Below are 20,050 nucleotides of genomic sequence, written 5' to 3'. Positions count from 1 at the left end.
ACAATGGACACAGTTATCCTGCGTAAATAATGTGCAGAACCCCATTTTTAGCCAAATAGCGTTGTCGTAATCGTTCGCGTCGCAGATTTAAAGCTTGCTTTATTACAGTGTTCACATGTCACCTGAAAAGGGGTATCTCACTGAGCTGCGAATGTTTGCGATGTTTTCCAATGTCGTAAACAGTATTTTTTTGTCGCAAAGAAATTTTGAACATGTTCAAAATTTCTTTGCGACAAGAAAGACTGCAGCAACTAAAACCGCTTGCGAATTTGATTGCAACTGTTAACGGACCCTGAAATTCCCTAGAATTCGCTACGCTCGCAAACATACTATTCTCAGCTCAGTGAGATACCCCCTTTAGTTGTGGAATCACTGTACCAGTTAGTCACACTGTAAAAACATCGGTGTTAAATTTAACACCGATCAAGTGTTAATAGAGGACCACACCCACAGGTGTAGAAAATGCACTGCGGTGTGATGGTGTTGAAAAGTGTTCCCCTGACACTTCGTGGTGTTAATTTGACACTGTACCTGGTGATATTTTGACACTGTACTGGTGTTAATTCAAAAATGACACCACATGGTGTTGATTTGATATTTGTTGGTGTTAATATTAATGGTTTAACACCCGTCCAGCTTCAATTAGAGACCACATGAGCTGGTGTTACTGTGGTGTAAATTTATTTTCACATTTTTTTTCAAAAATCTAGTATTTTAATGTAAAATTCTTGATCGTCTTGTTTAAATTAAAAATCAACAAGAAATGCAGTTACTAAGAAACTCTTCAAAAAAACAGTTTTATATTTGGAAATGACACCCGGAGGTGTTAATTTAACACCATGAATTAGCACCGAAAATTTAACACCAGCTCGGTGTTCACTATTTAACACCGGACTTTTTGCAGTGCATGCTCAATACATCCATTCTTAGATTCCTCTCAGAAGCTTTTCTTCAACAATACCCGTAAACATCGAACGCCTATTTCTATAAATAAGATATGTTATCATAACTAATGACGAAGTAAGCACGTACGCTGCATCGATTTTATTCAGTCTACTCTTTCCAAAGGTACGGCGGTACCAGGGGATGTTTCTCTAGTACTGTACCTTACTGATCTTAAGAAGAGATATCAATGTTTGTCTAGACAGAAATCAATAGAATGTTTCTATTAATGTGCCAAGATTTCAATGCGTCGCCAACATTCGAGAATGCTGTTCATCTTCAGAAGAATGGTGTTGTCATTTGGTCCGCTGTACAATATTTCTAAAAAGTTTACTCTGATTTGATGTGTAGTTCTAAAAAGGGACAAAATCGTATGAAAATCATTCTCATCTATATAGGCCTATCCGGGTTTGACATGCTATGACAAAGTGAGACGTCAGTGCATCATTGCTTAGACACTCTGTATCGGCAACATGAACAAAGTGCGCTCAAAAATGGCATTTGATGTATTTGATAAACTTGGTCTCAATGACAGCATAACAATGAGCACCACGCTGCCAGTTATCATTACCCCCCAGCGGTAGCTATACCACCAAAGCTCCTTGATACGAGGTACCTGCTCTCACATCAGTTAAAGAGGGGTGTTTTGTGGAGGTTACAGTTCAGTGAAACACAGAAAAGGTGTAAGCCGTGAGCTAGAATCTGTCTGTACAGTTTAAAGGTCCGCCTCGACAGATCCATGAAATCCTTATTGAATGTCTTTATAGCATGCCTTATATTAAGTACGTGTGTGTGTGTGTGTGTGTGTGTGTGTGTATGACCGTACGTGCGTGTTTATGTTGTCGCTTTATAGAACCCATCATGTTGCCTCACGGTTGCAACTGATTGACACATTGCCCTACTTGTACATCGACGTAATGTTGAATGTTGCTTTTGTCCAGAAGCATACGCCTGCAAGGAGAAGAGTCAGTGGCGTATCTAGGGGGGGGGGGGGCAAGGGGGGCTCGTGCCCCGGGCGCCACTCCTTGGGGGCGCAAAAAAAAAAACGAAGAAGAAAAAAAATGAAAAAAAGAAAAAGAAAAGAAAAAAGAAAAGAAGAAGAAGAAGAAGAAGAAACTCACCGGAAAGGGGGGGGGGGGAGGAAGAATGGTGGGGGGGGGGGGGGGGGCAGAAAACGAAATAAAAAAAAGATAAAAACAAAACATAACGATGACTCGGACAAAATGACAATGTTTATTGTGTTCACACAAGAATTCCATGTTATGTAAGCTGAAATACAACAATTTTCGGCTCGCTCGCTGCGCTCGCTCTCTAAATTTCATATAGAAGAAGAAGGTAAGAACAAAATGTGATGATGACGCGGACAAAATGACAATGTCTATTGTGTTCACACATGTCATTTTATATTTAGCAGGCAAAATGTTTCACGGAGCAGCGGCTGCAATTTCTTTCGTTCTGAAGCGATCGCCAATTGGATCAAAAGAAGGCGCCAACGGTTTCGAACATAGGGGGGGGGGGGGGCGCCAAAAAAAATCAAACAAGATAAGAACAAAACGTACTGATGACGTGGAAATATACAAATTTCTGCTCACTCGCTCGTACTAATTTAGAGTATTTCTTCAAGTCCTCAGTTTGTTGGTAAAAATCGTTATCTATAAGGCCGTCACTATATCTTGATTGATTAGAATTGTAAGATTTGATAAGCAAAAAATGACAAGAGTTCCATGTTTTGTAAGCTGAAATACAAAAATTTTCGGCTCGCTCGCTGCGCTCGCTCGCCAAAATTTATCAAAACAAAAAGGAGATAAGAACAACAAAACGTGATGATGACGCGGAAATGTACAAATTTCGGCTCACTCGCTCGTACTAATTTAGAGTATTTTTTCAAGTCTTCAGTTTGTTGGTAAAAATCGTTATCTATAAGGCCGTCATTATTTGTTGATTAGAATTGTAAGATTTGATAAGCAAAAAAATACAAGAGTTCCATGTTTTGTAAGCTGAAATACAAAAATTTTCGGCTCGCTCGCTGCGCTCGCTCGCCAAAATTTATCAAGAACAAAACGTGATGATGACGCGGAAATAAAAATACAAATTTCGGCTCACTCGCGCGTCCATGGGGGGCATTTCATGAAGCAATTTGTCAGATATTTCGTCTGACAAACTGTTAAAAGCTACTGAAATCCTTGCCTCTGATTGGCTGAAAGCAAATTTTGTCCGACAAGTTGCTTCATGACAAAATGCTTCATGAAATGCCCCCCCCCCCCCCATTTAGAATATTTTTAAAAGTACTCAGTTTGTTGGTATAGATAAATCGTTATCTATAAGGCCGTCACTATCTTGATTAGAATTGTAAGATTTGATAAGCAAAAAATGACAAGAATGCCATGTTTTGTCAGCTGAAATACAAACATTTTCGGCTCGCTCGCTGCGCTCGCTCGCCAAAATTTATCAAAATTCATTACATTTAAATCACCCACAAAAGACCCCTTTTAAGGGCTTGAAAAGCATATCATGTGGACTTTGCTTAAAGTCCCTACCGGGATGGGGTTGGGGTTGAACACTAGTCTTTTTCAGAAATTAGGGGCGCAATTTTCGCGCTTGCCCCGGGCGCCGTTTTCCCTAGATACGCCACTGGAGAAGAGTACTCACCGGAAGTAGACAAGACTCCAAGAAATCTTTAGTTTTGACGAGTTGCCTTCTCGTAAAGGCGCATATTAAAAGCGAGTTTAGAGTAGTCATTTTCAAGCTATAGTAAAAAGCCAGTTTGGCACCTTAATTCACGCCTGTTCGTTCAGACTAATTGAGTACGAACTAGTCGCTTTCATGCTGTAAGCCTCACTGAAGGCTATTTTATTTGGACTCATTTGGGACAAGATGGTGCAATGATGGGTTCTCTTAAAGAGGATCCACCCCAAAATAGATAAATTTCAAAAGAAAGAGAAAAAAAAATATTCCCTACAGAACGATACAAAAATGACCAAAAAAGAAGAAAGAAATAGGATGAGAAACTTTATTTTCTTTTTGCGATGATCGATTACAGTGCCTGCCTCTTTTACTCATTCATCTTTATAATTATGGTGTTGCCCCTAGTAACTTCTTCAGTGTATTATACGCATTATTATGCTCATATCCAGGGTAGGCCTGTGTCATGCTTTGTTAGTCATGTGATCCGAGCATAATGTAGGCGATTTAAAATTTCACTTCTCCCTTTCGTTTTTAAATACACTCTGTAATTTGCACTCATGTAACAAAGGGGGAAATCATCGGCGTTAAAGTATATCCTCAATGCCAATGGTATACATCGATGGGGTCGAATTAATCGGGTCAGTAGCTCGTCAAGGTTTCTCGTCCCCTATAGTATTCAATTTATCAATTAACTACCATGCATGGATGCTTTACCATCTCATAAAGGATACTGTTGGTATAGAGAGTGTGGATTAATAATAAAACTTCCTCACGATGACGCCTCCTGCGTGGAGGTTGCTAGTCTTCGTTCAAGGGAACTACCACATTTTTGCGATCCCGAAACAGAATCACAAAAAAGTTAGGAGCAATTAAATCCAAGGATTACTGAATATATCAGTTTCAACCGCTATGTTCATTATATCACCGACAGCATGAAAAACAATGACTACTGTTGTATTTAGAAGTCGTTCTGCTTTATCTCTAGTTAAAATCTTAGAAGAGTGTCAACATTGAAAGTGGCAATCAATACTATTTTTAGTCTTATTGACTGAATTTAGTTTGTGTCTGGTATATGTAGCACTGACAGCAGTATCAAAACACTTATTTGGAATGCAACAACAAAGGAAGATAATTTTGTCTTAGTCGCAATGAACTGACGCGTAATCATCTTGTATATGTCGTATGAATATGAAAGAATATTAGGCCTATATGTGAAACCCATTGCTGTGTGGTATAGATTACATGTCGGTTTGTTTGGAAGAATCACGATTAAGCCTAATGGTAGATGATCCGAGAGAAATTTTCGTTCACGTCGAACGTATTTTTTTTTTTTAATTCTACAGTCATTTCTTCAATCCTCGTTTATCATTCAATGAGGTGTGAAATTAAAATGCAGTCGTAAAGGATTATACAAACAAGGTACTTTGGAACGAAATAATTGCTAAAGAATTTTACAAATAGAGTTAAAATGTATGTTTTGTTTTTTGTTTTTTAGTTTACAGATGACCCATAAAACGTTGGGCTCACATAGCTGTCCACTGGTTCTTGTTATTCTAACCTCAAATAATCAATCTCAACCTTTTCAGTTTCTACAGGGACAATATCTTTCGATCAACAAAATCCTAAGCACAAGGTACTTAAACACTTATTTGTATTTGGTTTTTTTTTACAGATATTTAAAAGGTATTTTTGTATTTATATTTTCAAAACAATGATTTTTTAAATGAGGGGGCTGCAATTTACAAGCTAAGCTGTATAGTAGTCAGTTCAATTTCCACCAACATACGCCTATTTAATCATTGTTTGATAAAACGTTGAATAATTCCAGACGACTCGTTTTGATATTACTACCTTATGTCATTATGTTACAAATTACTTTCAGATGTAAATATTTTGACATAATTTATGTAGTTACATAATCATAATGTGTTTATGATTCATGCATGTAGGCCTATGATTTGGATCGAAATGAAAAATAAATGAACCTTAATGAAAGCGAAAATGTCCTTGTAGTTTTCTACATCTCATTCACCTTCATTGTTGGACAAAATTTCTCCTCTTCCTCTATTTATACCTCTCATAATTTCGGTCAAAAACTGAGAGATCTTTCTGCCTTTTTTTCGTGCATCCAAAGGTGAATATTAAACTGTTTACTATACCTGTATTGTGTATTCAATATAATGCATCTGTGTACACTTATAAGTTACACCCATAGCCGTATATATTTGTAACAACACATAAATACGCCGTTCATGCCCCTCCTTCTTTCTGAGCATCACGACTGTGCGGATTCAACTGAAGTTGAAGTTGAAGTTTGAATTTATTTTCATTTTCGACAGAACGTAATGATATACACTTCATTTTTGTACAAAAGAAAGGAATAAAGTAAAAGATGCATTGTGATAGGAATAACGTGTACAAAAAAATACATCAAAACATTAAAATACATCAATTTGATTACAAATCAATGCATTAAATCGCAAAGGAGAACAATATGTGGGCCGTAATGCACAAAAAGAAAAAAAAAGAGGAATATGTGTCTCTTTTCCAAATATATTTGTTCCTGTATCTTCATAATTTTTCTGACAGTTGTTACATTATATTGTTACTGTTTTATTGAGGGAGAGTGAAACATTCTCTTCTATTTCAGCCATTTGTTCTTCAAACATAAAATAATAATCGTTTGAATGGTTCAAGCATTTTCAAAGCCTCAAAATCTTTTTTTGATATGATTTTGAGTTCATTTCTTAATTTCTTTTTCATGTTTTTCATAATTGCTAAATTTACCACTGAATCTTTTGATTATAAGGTATCTTCATGAGACCAAAATTCATGTACTTTTCTGAAATTGACTCACAAAAAATTCTGTGTATGTGTTTAGATTCAATAACTCTAACTTCAACCGGTTCCATCTTTCTCCACTGAAGAGGGACCTATGGCTGAACAAGCTTGTTTTTACGTAGGCCCATCATGATATTTCTCCTTATACTGTGTCTAATTCAAATTAATTCTATACGATCCCAGTTGTATAATAGTTAATTTTGATATGTTTGTTAGCCTGTTAACGCTAACTTAAGCGGTGGGTGGATTGCACTTCGAATACCTCTAATAGGTTACAATTTTCCTGTTTAGTAGAAGACGAAAATACAGTATTATGTGTGCGCACACAACCAATTGATAGTAATTTGAATGTTTTATGTGTTCTCAAAGAAATCGTCAAGGCACGTACAATTTTGTATTATTGTCAAATATCGATTGGTTTGCGCACCACAATATTTGACGTGCACAATGCTAACAATCGTGTTATACAGCTGAGGAAAAATTTAATCTCATCTAGTCGCCTTTGTGTCCCCGCACCGTTAGACTCCCGACAGCATTCATCATCCTGACCGCATAAAAGTAGAAATCAATATTTCTGACAAATTTGCTGCATTGATAGGTGAGAATTTCATAAATGTCGCCTCTAACAAAGAGGGGGAAAAGAGCGAGAGAGCCGGATGCGTGTAGACATTACAGAAGGGGAGTTTTAGTGTAGCTGTCCTGTGTAGTCGGGGTAGGCCTAGCTCTGGCAAAATGCAGGGCAAAATGTCATTTTTTTAAAAGCACTGCCTGTCGCCATTTTCAAAATCAAATAAATTTACTCCATTGCTATCACCTCCAAAAACATGCTTTCGTAAGTTCATCGCAATTTTGAATTTCAGTCTTAAATTTTTGTTGTATTATGACGTCCAACAACGAACAAAAACAACAACAAACAACAACAACACTGCAGATTAATATTATGTTGTTGCTTGACTGTTGATTTTGCACACTTCGAGTTTGTATTTTTTTTTTTCATTACAAAACATTACTTTTAGCGACTTCAGGCTCCGCTTCGGGCCTTGATGATAGACCTTGTCGGGGGTAATTCAATTAAAATGATATGTTCCATGTGACATTAATTTCCATTATGAATCTGTGTGTAGTGTATTATCGGTACACTATATGCTTCGATAGTAATGTCCATTAACCAAAGGACATCTATGCACGGTGAAGGTTGCACTGTGCATTAGTAATTATATTAATTTATAATTACGAAACCAAACATCAGAACCAGGTCGCTACACTTTTTTCTTATCCTCCTCGTGGTTACCAATGCGTGCTTCATTGACTCATTATATCGGACTGTATCACAAGTTGCATGGGCAATCATTTTTTATTATTATTTTTTTTTTGCTGTTGTTGTTGGACGGGGGCAGTTGATGATGGCTTTTCAGACTAACAAAAGCTTAATTAAAATCCGTATACAAGGTTCCTTGTCACATCATTCAATATCACGCGAGTAGCTGGAATGAGTGTATACAATGTCTGCACTTTTGGTATCGAAAAATTAATATTGATATCGATGAATAAGAATCATATAGCATGCTTAGTCTAGAATGACGCATTTCATTTTAAGCTCTCTGTCTTACCGTCTCCATATTTTCATACTGTAGGGCCTACACTTCCTATTCATTCCTGAAAATATGTCATATTCATGATATTCTAACAGGGACTGTACACAAAAGTGAAATTATCAAAGTATATGTTCCATATCTTTAGTTCATCCGCATAGAGGTCAGATTTGTGTCATAAGTAATAAGCGATGACATTACAGGTGCTTGCGCCAAGGAAAAGGCCTATTAATGATGATATGGTAAAAACAACAACACAAGAATGTTGAGATGTCCGTTATAGCTAAAAATCTTCACAAAATCATCGCAAATTTTGTCATTCATTTGTTTCGCCGATGACACAAGCTTGTTTTTTTCACATCGAGACCCTAATGCATTAATGAATATGATGAATACTGAGCTCAGGTCCGTGCAATCCTGGATTCATGCGAACAAATTGTCCTTGAACATAGAAAAAACTCATTATATGGTATTTAGTAATTCTTTGAATGTTGTTCCATATGATATCAAAATAAATGATTTATGTTTAAAGCAGGTTAATAACACAAAGTTTTTAGGGCTTTGGATTGACCAAGAATTATCCTGGAAAACTCATGTTAATTTTGTAAGTAAAATTTTGTCTAGAAATATTGGGATTTTGAATAAGCTAAAACATTTTTTTCCTGTTCATATTTTGCAGAGTATATATTCTTGTTTAATATCTCCACACTTCAACTATGGAATTTTGGCGTGGGGAAATGCAATTCACTCATTACTAGATTCCCTTCTCCGTATTCAAAAGCGTGCAATAAGAATCATAAACCACGCCGGATATTTTGCCCATACCAATTGTTTTTTCCATCAAAACAGAATTCTGAAAATTTCAGACTTATTTTATTATAATCTCGGAATTTTCATGTATAAACTAACAACTAATGAATTACCATCTGTTTTTATCCACATGTTCAAAAGGAATCGTTCTATCCACTGTTATCCCACTCGCCAGAGTGACGCCTATCACCTTCCCCGTACTCGCACTATTTTTGCAAAGAAGACAATTATATTTACTGGACCCAGATATTGGAATGATCTCCCTCTAGATATCACTTCTTCCTTATCTTTATTCACCTTCAAACGCAAATTAAAACAGTTATTACTTAGTGGATACACACTACCAAGCCTTTAGCAACCTTTTTATGCTCCCAGTCTTTTGTCCTTGTCCGCAGCACCAAGTTACTTAAGTTATTTCATGGTACCGATACATCTTTTAATAATACAGCATTTTTGTTATTCAAACACTGCGAGATTTGTATGCAGTCTGGTTTGTGCGATATCTATGTGGTTCATTAGTTTATTACTCATCTATTTTTTTTTTGTACTGGTGTAATTTTAGTTGGTCAAGACAAACATATCCGTTCTCCGTGTAAAATTATATGCCTATGAACTCGGGAACCTACAGTTTTACAAGCTTTAAAGCTTTTATGTAGGCCCCATCATATTTCTTATACTTACTATATAGTGACATTTTCATACGATGTGACCATGTACATTTGTATCAAGTATATTTTCTTTTTCTTTTTCTTCTACAATCAAAAGACATGATTGTATATATTTTGTACTCGTGTTTTGTTGTCAATAATTTTGTAATGTCATCATTGAGAAAATGGAAATATGAAATAAATTTGAACTGAACTGAACAAGTAGGCCTATATGATATTAGGGCAGCAAAAGTTTAGCAATTGGTTGTGCCATTTACAGCAAATATTTCACTTTCTTAAGTATAGGACAGGATTGAGTCTCCGATACAGGGCCTCGTTTCATAAAAATTGTAATCAGTAACAACCGCCACTTTTCTATGACAAATTTGCTCTTATGCATCTTATTAGGTCCAAAGGATTTCAGTATAGCTTATATATCGTTACTTGTTGTTGATAACAAGTTTTATGAAACGGGGCCGAGATGTCTCTTAGAATGGCAGCCATGCACTAGGCCTAAATACCTTTGCCAAAAGGTTATATATTAAGTACGTTTTGCATGCAGGCGTTTGCTTCTTTGTTTATTTCTTTTTATACCTGTTATCAGTATTACTCGAAATGATGCATGTTTTGATGACATTTCCAGGACACGTTCGTTGTGGTGAAAGGCACATGATTTGTGGTGTGGGGATCCGGATCATGACCCAAATCCATGGCCCGGATACGCAGGATTTCTTTCTTTCGTTCTTCTTCTTGGTATGGCATTGACGGAGGTTGCGTTCTCTTGTAGTTTTAACGAATAAGAATGTGATTCTCGAGGTAACAATTTTTATGGTCGTGTTGTTTTGCTGCATTACACAGCTAGGATCCCTGAAAAAATAGACTACACTCTAAATTCGTTGGATTAAAAAGTAATCTAATAGATCATGAGGAGGGACAAATCCAAATAAGATTATTAATTTCAAATCTAATGGATTTTATTTCTAAATCAATTAGACTAAAAATTGTAATCTTTTGTGGATTTGTCCCTCCTCATACTTTTTAATCCAAAGAATTTAGAGTGTATGAGGTCACGATATCCTCAGGGTCAATGCTTCCTGTCATCAATTTTCATGGTATACGTGCATGGTGTTATAAATGATTCATCAAAGAACGCTCATGAATGCTGCATGATGTTGTACTCAGTCACATAGTAACGCGCAAGCGTCGTTGTTAAATATTTTTCTCCGTGATACATGAATGCCCAGTATAGTCACCAGACGAATATTATGTTAACAGTGGCGGATCCAGAGGGGGGCGCAACCGACACACGCCCCCCTTATTTTTCCTTTAAAAACAAAAGAAATAAAAAGAAAAAAAAATGAAATGAAACCCGGAAGTGGCACCAGAAATATTAGTCACCCCCCCCCCCCCCCCCCTTTTACAGAATTCCTGGATCCGCCCCTGGTTAACATAATTCGCAAAAACAAGGATACAGAACGCATTCTAAACTTTCATATTTTATAACAGTAAATGCGTGGAGGAATGTGAGTTGATCTACAGTGTCAGACAGTTTACTCTGGACTCGATTAGATCAGTAAATATGGACTTATTGAAACTCTACTTTCTCTGAATGTTGTTTGAACTGTACTTTTACGTAGAGAGCGTTATAGGTTTTTAACGATATATATTTTGTAACCAGCAAGTTAGTTTCTTCAGTCTTACCAATGTTTTCCCCGAGGTATCGGCCATGATATTTACTTCAGTAACTCCAGTTACCCAAGCATAATACATAATTATACGGAACATGCTAGGAAGAAACATTCGGGGATGTACGTGACTGCGATGGCAAGGTTCGAACCCATTAGATATCCTTCATGAGCCCTGTTGCATTAAAATTTTCATCAAACATAAGATTGAAGCTCTGAAACTCAAATATAATTCTCTTAATACTAAATTTTGATTGGCTGATACCCGACTTCTGTTTGAATCTCTCACTTAATGCTCCATGGTTTTCGTCCATGGTTTAAACCATGGTTTCATTTGTACCACCTTCGTCAATTCGGGCCAATATATGTTTGATTGCACCTTTTTTATGCAAAGGCCCCAAATCTCCCGACAGAAAACGCATTGTCCACTGTTTTACAAAGCGCTCCCATTATTACAGTCAACATACTAATTATGATTACATCTTTCCCCGCCATCCAATTCCGCGACCTCACTTTCTTTCTCTTCGTCTTTTTCTCCCTCCATCTATCTATCTTTTTGTCTCGCCCTTTCTTCCTTTCACTTCTTTCCAAGGTTGTTAGCAGAATTACGTATTGATTAAATTTGACCGTAATCGTCGTAGAGATATTATATAGGCCTACTGTGTGCGTTTTTTATATTATCTGTTATGAGAACGCATTCTATCAGGAGGTTTTTAATACGAATTCACTTCTTACAGCCTCTTATTGACTCCCAATCAAGTTAGCGGAAATGAAGCAAAATGTGTTGACCTACCTGATAAACATTCGCTAAACTTTTCATATAACAGGAAAGGTTACAGAAGTTGATGACGGTACATTGATCTGCTTCTATTTCCACCAACCATTGTCAGATGTCGTCGACCCAAACTATCTCCCCTGATACGAGTTTATATCTTTGACTCTTCCTGTTTTGGTACTCTTTATTCAAACGTACCATTTTCTCTTTATCTGTATAATGTTTCATCTATGTAAATGAGATAAAACATCCGGTTCCATAACATTTGCTCCTGCGGCAATTGCTCACATGATCTAACTGCAAACTTTAATTCTACCCACAGACATAATCATAACCCTAATCCTAATCAACACATCAGACTAAACCTTAGACGCCTATCACAATCCTAACCCTAACCCTAAGTCCTTGGAGAAAATAAGATCGGAACAATATCGTCGCAGGAGGCAATGTCGTGTCACCAAAACACCCATGCACAGCCGAACATACTTCGAAAAAAAAAGTATACAGGAATATATTGCGGAAAAAATCCGAAATGACAGCTTAATATGGAGTAATTAGCTGTGATTGATAAGAATATGTTTATCTTCAAAGTAAATCTTATTCAGAGGCTACAATGCTGTCATTTGCTTTTTATATACATTTGGCCGTAAACGAAACACTTGCACTTATGAGTCTCATGAGGAGTTTGATAAGAGCATATGAATCCTTACGAAATTTACGACTGAAATTAAACTAATTTGCTTAACTCGATCAAACATTATATATATATAACATCCTGTATAAGACTTATATTCAGAGGGATCAATTTTATTAGGCATCTGTCTTGCAATCAGCCATCGCGAAAATGGTTTACTTTTTTAATAAAAAAAGGGACTAATATCGAGGGATGCATGCAGCAAACTCACAGCATTTACAAAAGGTTAGACTTGTTTTGATCGAAGTTTATCATGTTTATAGCTTCGTAGACGTGTAAATCAAAATGATACGATCGATTATGGTGTAGATGCATTTTCACTCGCGTTGGCATGTATATTAAAAAAAAAAAACTTAAAAATACATAACGATGAATATATACATTTTGAACTACAATATATTATCCATCATTCACGTATCCACTCGTAAAGGCTCAGAAAGCTGTCTGTATTTATGCACTCTCAGAGCGAAAGAAGTGACATTTTGATATAGGAATGGTTATGAAAAAAAACAAAAACAAAAACCTAAAATGCTTATATTCCACTAAACGAATCCATTTCTGACACACATCTCCGCCGCTCACATACAATATTGCGCGCGCACACACACACACACACCCATTGGAGATACATCCTCGTATCTAATTCAATGGTCTAAAATAATTTGATAGTATATAGAGCCTAATGTCTCTAATAGGCTAAATGTATCACTATACATTGTTATCGCCTATATAGCTCTCTGTTCAAACTATATGAAAACGGGTCAAAAGACGCGTGACATGTCTTATGAATGTAGAGCTACCTTGCAAGTTTTAGAAAAAAATCAAAGCCAAACGACCTCTTGACTGAATTGCGAAAAAGATACCGCTTTGTCATTATTCCATTTCGGCGTTCCGATGGCATTACTTTTTTGTATTTTTTTTTCCTCTAGCTTCTCCCACCCCCCTCCTTTGTGCTCTGCTCAGCGGATGTTTATTGTATGACCATAAAAACTACAATGTAACAAAATCGAACAAAGAAGTAGAGTGCAATTTTGCATTCTGCAAGGTAATTTAATAACAGCATATTTGACAAATCTGCTTGAGTGTATAAACGTGATATCTCCGAATATGTTGGCCGGGTCTTCCGCTGACTTTGAAAGTCTTCATAGCGATAAGACACAGACTGATTCCATGAGGGGAGAAGTAATAGTTGAAGTTAGATTAACCGTCTTACTCCCACTGTGATCTACATTAACTTTGTTGTTATTCCTGATAGCAACGCTTTCGGTCACAAAAGGGTTAAAGGGATAGTACAGTTTTGGTTGAGGTGAGAAATAGGCTTTCGAATTTTTGCAAGATACCAAGAAAACACTTATGATATAGCACAGAGCATACCATTTTAAGAGGAATTCAAAGTTTATTTGATGAAAATCGGGTTTGGAATAACTGAAACATCCAAAAACAAGGTAAAACAAAGCGATCGTTACAAAGTGTGGGTCCCACACTTTATTAGAATCGTTCTTTTTTGGATATCTCAGCCATTTCAAAACCAATTTTTATCAAATAAACATCGAATTCCTCATAAAATTGCATGCTCTTTCATATTTCATATGAGATTTCTCATTATCTCACCTAAAAATGTTAGAAACCTGAAATTAGGTCTCAACCAGAACTGTACGATCCCTTTAAGTCATCATGAAGAGAAGAAACAATATAGCGCTAAGCATTACGTCATTGAAGTTCGTATACCGACGAGATACTAAAATCCAGGCCTGCTGGAATGTTTCATCACCTGATAAAGGCACGGAAGTTAGAGATCCAGACAATTTAAAGGAACGGTACAGTTCGGTTGATATGGGGCTACAGGTTTGCAACGTTTTATGATGATGAATTTTTGAGGTAATGAGAAATATATTATTAAATAGAACATATAATTCTAAGAGGAATTCAAAGTTTATTTGACGAAAATTGGTTTTGAAATGCCATGAGATATCCAAAACAATGCAATCATGATAAAAAGTGGGGTCCACCTTTTATCACGATCGCTAACTTTCACATTGTTATCCGATATCTCAGCAATTTGTAAGCCGATTATCATCAAATGAATTCTGAATTCCTCTTACTGTATGCTCTTTAACATTTCATAAAGTGATTTCTAAGTATACCATGCAAAAAAAAAAAAGTTAAAGGCTGACTTCTCACCTCAACCAATACTATACAGTTATATTATCTCTTTAAAGTGAAAACTAAGTTTCGGTAAGTGCTTGAGAACCCGTCTAGCACCATATCATTTTTTCTTGCAATATATCGAAAGAGTCCACTGAGAAACTTACCTGGCTGACGCGGTTTGCCGGAATGATGAGTCGGTTTGGAGTATTTTGAGAAAAATAATAATAGTAGGAAAACCGACTTTTATTCCAGAAGGCTCTAGACTAACTCGGTCTCGGGAAAAATTCGACCCTACTTCAGACAATTCACACACAGTTCGTGATCGCCACATTCTACTGGCCACTGCATAATACCACATGAGGCCTAACTGAATGGACAGGAGAGTACGTGATAACGTAATCCTGTACAAACAAAACAAAAATGACAGCGCGCGGTCCTCAGTTGCTGAGACGCGCGGTCTTTGGAGTTTTTGTCGTTGTTTATCAAGCGCCTTTGATTGTTTTAGAGGTGCTTGATCGGCGCACACTAATTTTGCATGCGCGCAAAGAGGTTTTTGATGCGCGCGTTGTAACAACTCGGACCATACTGCGAGTAGCCAGAACACGAAGCGCTAGTTTATACAGGCCGCTCCCATAGGACAACACTGTACAATCAGAGGGACAACCATTACAACTCATCCCGCCGTCAAAGCGAAGCCGAGTTATCCCCGAGTCCGAGTTTACCCTGAACCCGTTCGGGTAAGTTCTGAGACTGAACCTTTTTGGTTAATATTTCGCATTTTCGTCGTTACCCATCGAATATCTTGTCATAACATCGTTATCCTGCACATTTCCTAAGCATACGTTCACATTTGGGAGCGAAATTTGACAACTTTTGCAGGCGTACCAGAACTTTGTTTGGGCTTTAAGTCAACATATCTAAAAGTTCATAATATCATCAAGTGAAGGCAGAATTGGCAGGAAACCCCCACGCCACGTATTGGAATAGAAGGAGATTGCATTGGGTTATTGTCAACTTTGACAGATCAAGAAATCGTCCCCCCCCCCCCCCGAATTAAAATTTGAACAAAGAGATTCAATTAAGTTAAAACAACGACAACAAAACAAACAAATATAGTAAACTAGAAAAGCACTCCCCCCAAGCAGCTACTTTCCACCGATGATCTTGCTCTTCCATATACAGAAATCAGTGATTTCCAACCAACAGTTTCCAACCATACATCATAAAATATGCATGCTGAAAAATCGCCCGATTTCCCAATCAGCTGTATGGCGCGCCTCCCCAAGCAGAAACTCAGAGCACGCCCTTTAGTGCGCGCATGAAAACCTCAAAACTGCGCAGCTTGAACTCCCAAGTTCATTGACCCTTCCTGCCAAAATAATGTCGAAAATCCTTCAAAAAATCCACCGAAATTTCCGGATCACTGCCAAAATTAAATCTTCTGTTCCTTGTGTCATTCTTAACCTTTCCTGCAAGTTTCATCTAAATCCGTTTGCAACTTTTTGAGTTATTTTGCACACGGACAAACAAACAAACGGTAACGAAAACATAACCTCCTCCCTTCATTAGATTGAAAGGCTGCGTATGCGATATAATTAGTGAAGGATACATTGTACCATGTACTTTTATCAATATGTAGGCCTATCATAAAATCTATATGTATGGTAGCAAAAGCTCTAACAAAGATTGGCAACTCTAGGAAGTTGAATAAGAATAAAATATCTCACAAATAGCTTGAATAGATAGAGATACTATCTCTATATACACCCACACATATCACTCTCATCAGTACAGAAACACACGCATACGACATACATACATGCACATACATACATGGATAGATCAATGTTAAGTAGGTGATGGCTTACGCCAAAAATATGATAATAAAGGAAATGTATGACAGGAAAAGGCAGGGAAAAAAAGCAGACAATAAAAATGAGAGGAATGAATGAGACTCACCTAGGAGGCAGATGGTGATCACCGCCAGCTGATGATGTACGGCTGCCATGTCTACGGCGGCAGCTCCCCGAGCTTTCCTCGACGTTACCGATAGCCAGTCAGAACACAATCATAAAAAAAAAACCTCCGACAAAAAGGAGGCGGTTACTCTGAGAAAATCAGAGAAATGAGTTCAAATTATGACTTATTCCTCAATACTTGACAGTTAAAGGAAATCTGTTATCTTCGTTGTTATTTACTGATGAGTAGGAAGGAAGACTTGGATGATATACCCGAGATTCATAACGCGCTGAATGTATTTGTAATCACCACTCATGCGCCTCACAACTCGTTTCTGAATTTGGAGGTTCTTCAATTGGGCATTGATAGTATAGCGCGTGCGCACGAAGCGCTGTGAAATTCGTGATGCGAAATTATTTTCTGGAAGAAATGCACTCTGCGGATTGGCAGGTTATGAAAATGGGGGCTTCGCGCTCCACTACATGTGCATGGCAAAGAAATAGGGGCAGGTTTGGAGTGGTGCGGGTATGACGTATATGGTGTCGCGTGAAACCAGCAACGAACCAGTCAACCCTTTCTAAGAGATTCTTATTCCATTATCATGCAAATTAATTTCCAAAATCTTTAACGTCGAAATATTGCTCGTTACAATAGGTGTGATTGATAGCCGATGATTTCTGCATGGGTCGGATGGGGGCGGGGTGGGGAGATATTATAGTAAGCTCTCAGTAATTTTGAATAACAAACAAACTTTAACCATCAACATCTTTACGGCAAATAATCAGCTGGCCACTGTACGAAAGTCAGATATTGTTACGGCTATTATACAGCTTGAACACTATAATGACAATTTATGATATTGAATAAGAAGAAATGATATTGTCATGGACTTTGATTTTTGTTTATAGCACACTGACAAAATTAAACTAAAGACATTCGTGAACTCTACTCCGCCATTATAGTCGTTGACCGAATTTATGGCAAGAGGTATATATGAACCCTCCAGAGGGTCATTCTCTTTTTGATAAACCGTCTAAGAATCTCCGCACCATATGCCTTTGCTATTGTGCACGGACAAGTCACCTATATACTTATATACGGTAATGAAAAAGTTGACAATTGCCCGAGTGTATGCGGGACTAGTTTATGTTGGGGTAAAGGCTGCCCAAACAGTCAGGATGGGTACCGTTTCATGAAAGTTGTCAGCGCTGACAAGTTGTCAGTCTCTGACAATCACCATAGTAACAGTCAGTGACCAGAGCATCTCAGCCAGTTAAAACCAAGGATTTTACTGAAATTGTCAGAGACTGACAACTTGTCAGCGCTGACTAAATTGATGAAACACCCCTGGTGTACACAAGCAAACTCTCTATACGTTCATTTAAACGATTTTTTTTTTCTTATTACATTACTTCCTGTGTCATAGTTCGATTGTGTATGAGTTGTTTGTGCTTAAGTCGGGGAAGAAAACCACACTGTTCAGGAGCAAGTATTTCAAATCAACGTGGGACCAGTAACATAAGGGATGTGTTCTTTATAACGACAATCAAGCCTTCCTGTATTAATCATGGTCATATCACCATAATCGCTGTTTTGTGCTTACCTCCGTGTGATTAAAACAAAAAGAATAGCAACGATAAAAGTTTGGATAATCACTGAGAATGTGCAAATTATGGTTCAGCGAAAAGGTATCGGTTATTTGTCATTCTGTATTGCGTAATCCTTATCTGACATCTACATTCCAGGATTTCCTCATTGTACGATTCAATGTCATACCTGTATCCGTGACACGATTACCAAACGTATATTTTGCAGAGAGAGAGAGAGAGAGAGAGGGGGGGGGGGGGGAGAGGGAGGGGTGGGGGGATGAGAAAAGGTAACTGACGTGAGACAGTGTAACTCACTATAGCCGAGAGGAGTTTATAGGTGGGTTCTGAAAAATCACTCCTTGGTTTGGCAGTGATGAGGTAAAAAATGACGCGAAGTGACGTGAGAGTTGATAAGCCGTAATTCAACAATCGTGCCTGTCTTCTCTTTGTCACCGTAACATGCTGGTCAATGAGAAAAGAAGGGGGAAAGGCCGGGGAAGAGGAGGGGGTACTAAGTTACAGATCATTATCATTATCAATTTTTGATGCATGCAACACGGGCTATACTGCCGGGGCAATATCTCGAGGCTATTTTTCGCGGTTGACTGGTTGTCGCGTGATCACCCGCACACGCTCCTCGCACAGAACTCTGTGGTTCCTCGGCCTCAAGACCGGAGATCACACTGTCAACCAGTCAGCTACGACCTATACAGCACGGAGTTGTGATTGGTCCAAGGATCGGTAGTGACGTCACAGAAACTGAGATAAAGAGACCGAGAAGTATGACCCATTGATAGGGGTCGTTCATTATCTGTGAGAGGTGAGAAATTACACCCCGCTTGTTGAGACAAAGGAGTTCCTCTGGAAATCGTGCGGAACTGCACTCTCGGTTCCACCTCCTTCACAGTTTCCAGATATTCATGATATGACTAACGTTAATGGAAGCGAGCCAAGTATTTGCTATGTTGTGTAAGTTTCCTAAATAGTTACGGAAGTAAACCATCTTATTTCCAAGATACATGTATCTGAAAAGAAGAATCGTCTTTAAAGGCATTATTTACGATTTGCTAATGAAACAAAAACCCACCTTTAGTGCTTCAAAATAGTTCTAAAATATGAGTTAGGGATAGATACACCAAATAAAACAATTTATTATAAACAATGTGAAATATTGTTAAATATACAAATAAATGTGAACAATCGAAAGATTGTTTCTAGACTAAACCGTCTGCAGTTATGGTTTAGTGAGAGAAATAGTAATGTCTCCTTATATTTTAGACTTTATTGCAAAATTTTTATATGGTATGATGTTTTGTGATACAGCTGATCTAGTCATATTTGCATTTAATATGATAACTCGGACATTTTTCAAATCACTGCTCCCAATGGCAAACAATACCTTTGATATACGAGTTCAGGATTCCACAAATACGATGACGAATGACGATCGAATGACGAGTCCTAACCACAGCATCTTCGGCAATCGACGCATACACCGGTCTACTGAAATGAATTATTCAAATTTTATTCACACATTTATGACGAAGATTGTTCCAGATAACTAAAAGGTTCGTACAATTATGCTGCCCAACTGAGTGGCGGATCCAGAGGGGGGGGGGGGGGGGGGGGGCGCCCTGTTGTTAAAACAAAAGAAATAAGAAGAAAAAAGTGAAATGAAACCCG

General features: G+C 37.6%; 1 protein-coding gene across 1 annotated transcript in view; it reads right to left on the bottom strand.

Annotated features, from left to right (window-relative positions):
* LOC139719148 (fibrocystin-L-like) overlaps positions 1-16,852 on the bottom strand; it is a 133,620-nt gene extending 116,768 nt beyond the window's left edge. Inside the window, exon 1 of the mRNA XM_071630582.1 lies at positions 16,779-16,852. Coding sequence (XP_071486683.1) covers positions 16,779-16,827 — 49 coding nt within the window. The 5' untranslated portion in view covers positions 16,828-16,852. The remainder of the gene's footprint in view (positions 1-16,778) is intronic.
* Positions 16,853-20,050: the final 3,198 nt, after the last annotated feature.

The sequence above is a fragment of the Diadema antillarum genome, unplaced genomic scaffold (assembly GCF_040938485.1).
Source record: "Diadema antillarum isolate AM-2024a unplaced genomic scaffold, OU_Dant_1.0 scf00000105, whole genome shotgun sequence".
In the NCBI taxonomy this organism is placed as follows: domain Eukaryota; kingdom Metazoa; phylum Echinodermata; class Echinoidea; order Diadematoida; family Diadematidae; genus Diadema; species Diadema antillarum.
Note: the sequence above shows the minus strand (reverse complement) of the source record. Positions and strands in the feature narration are given on the sequence as shown.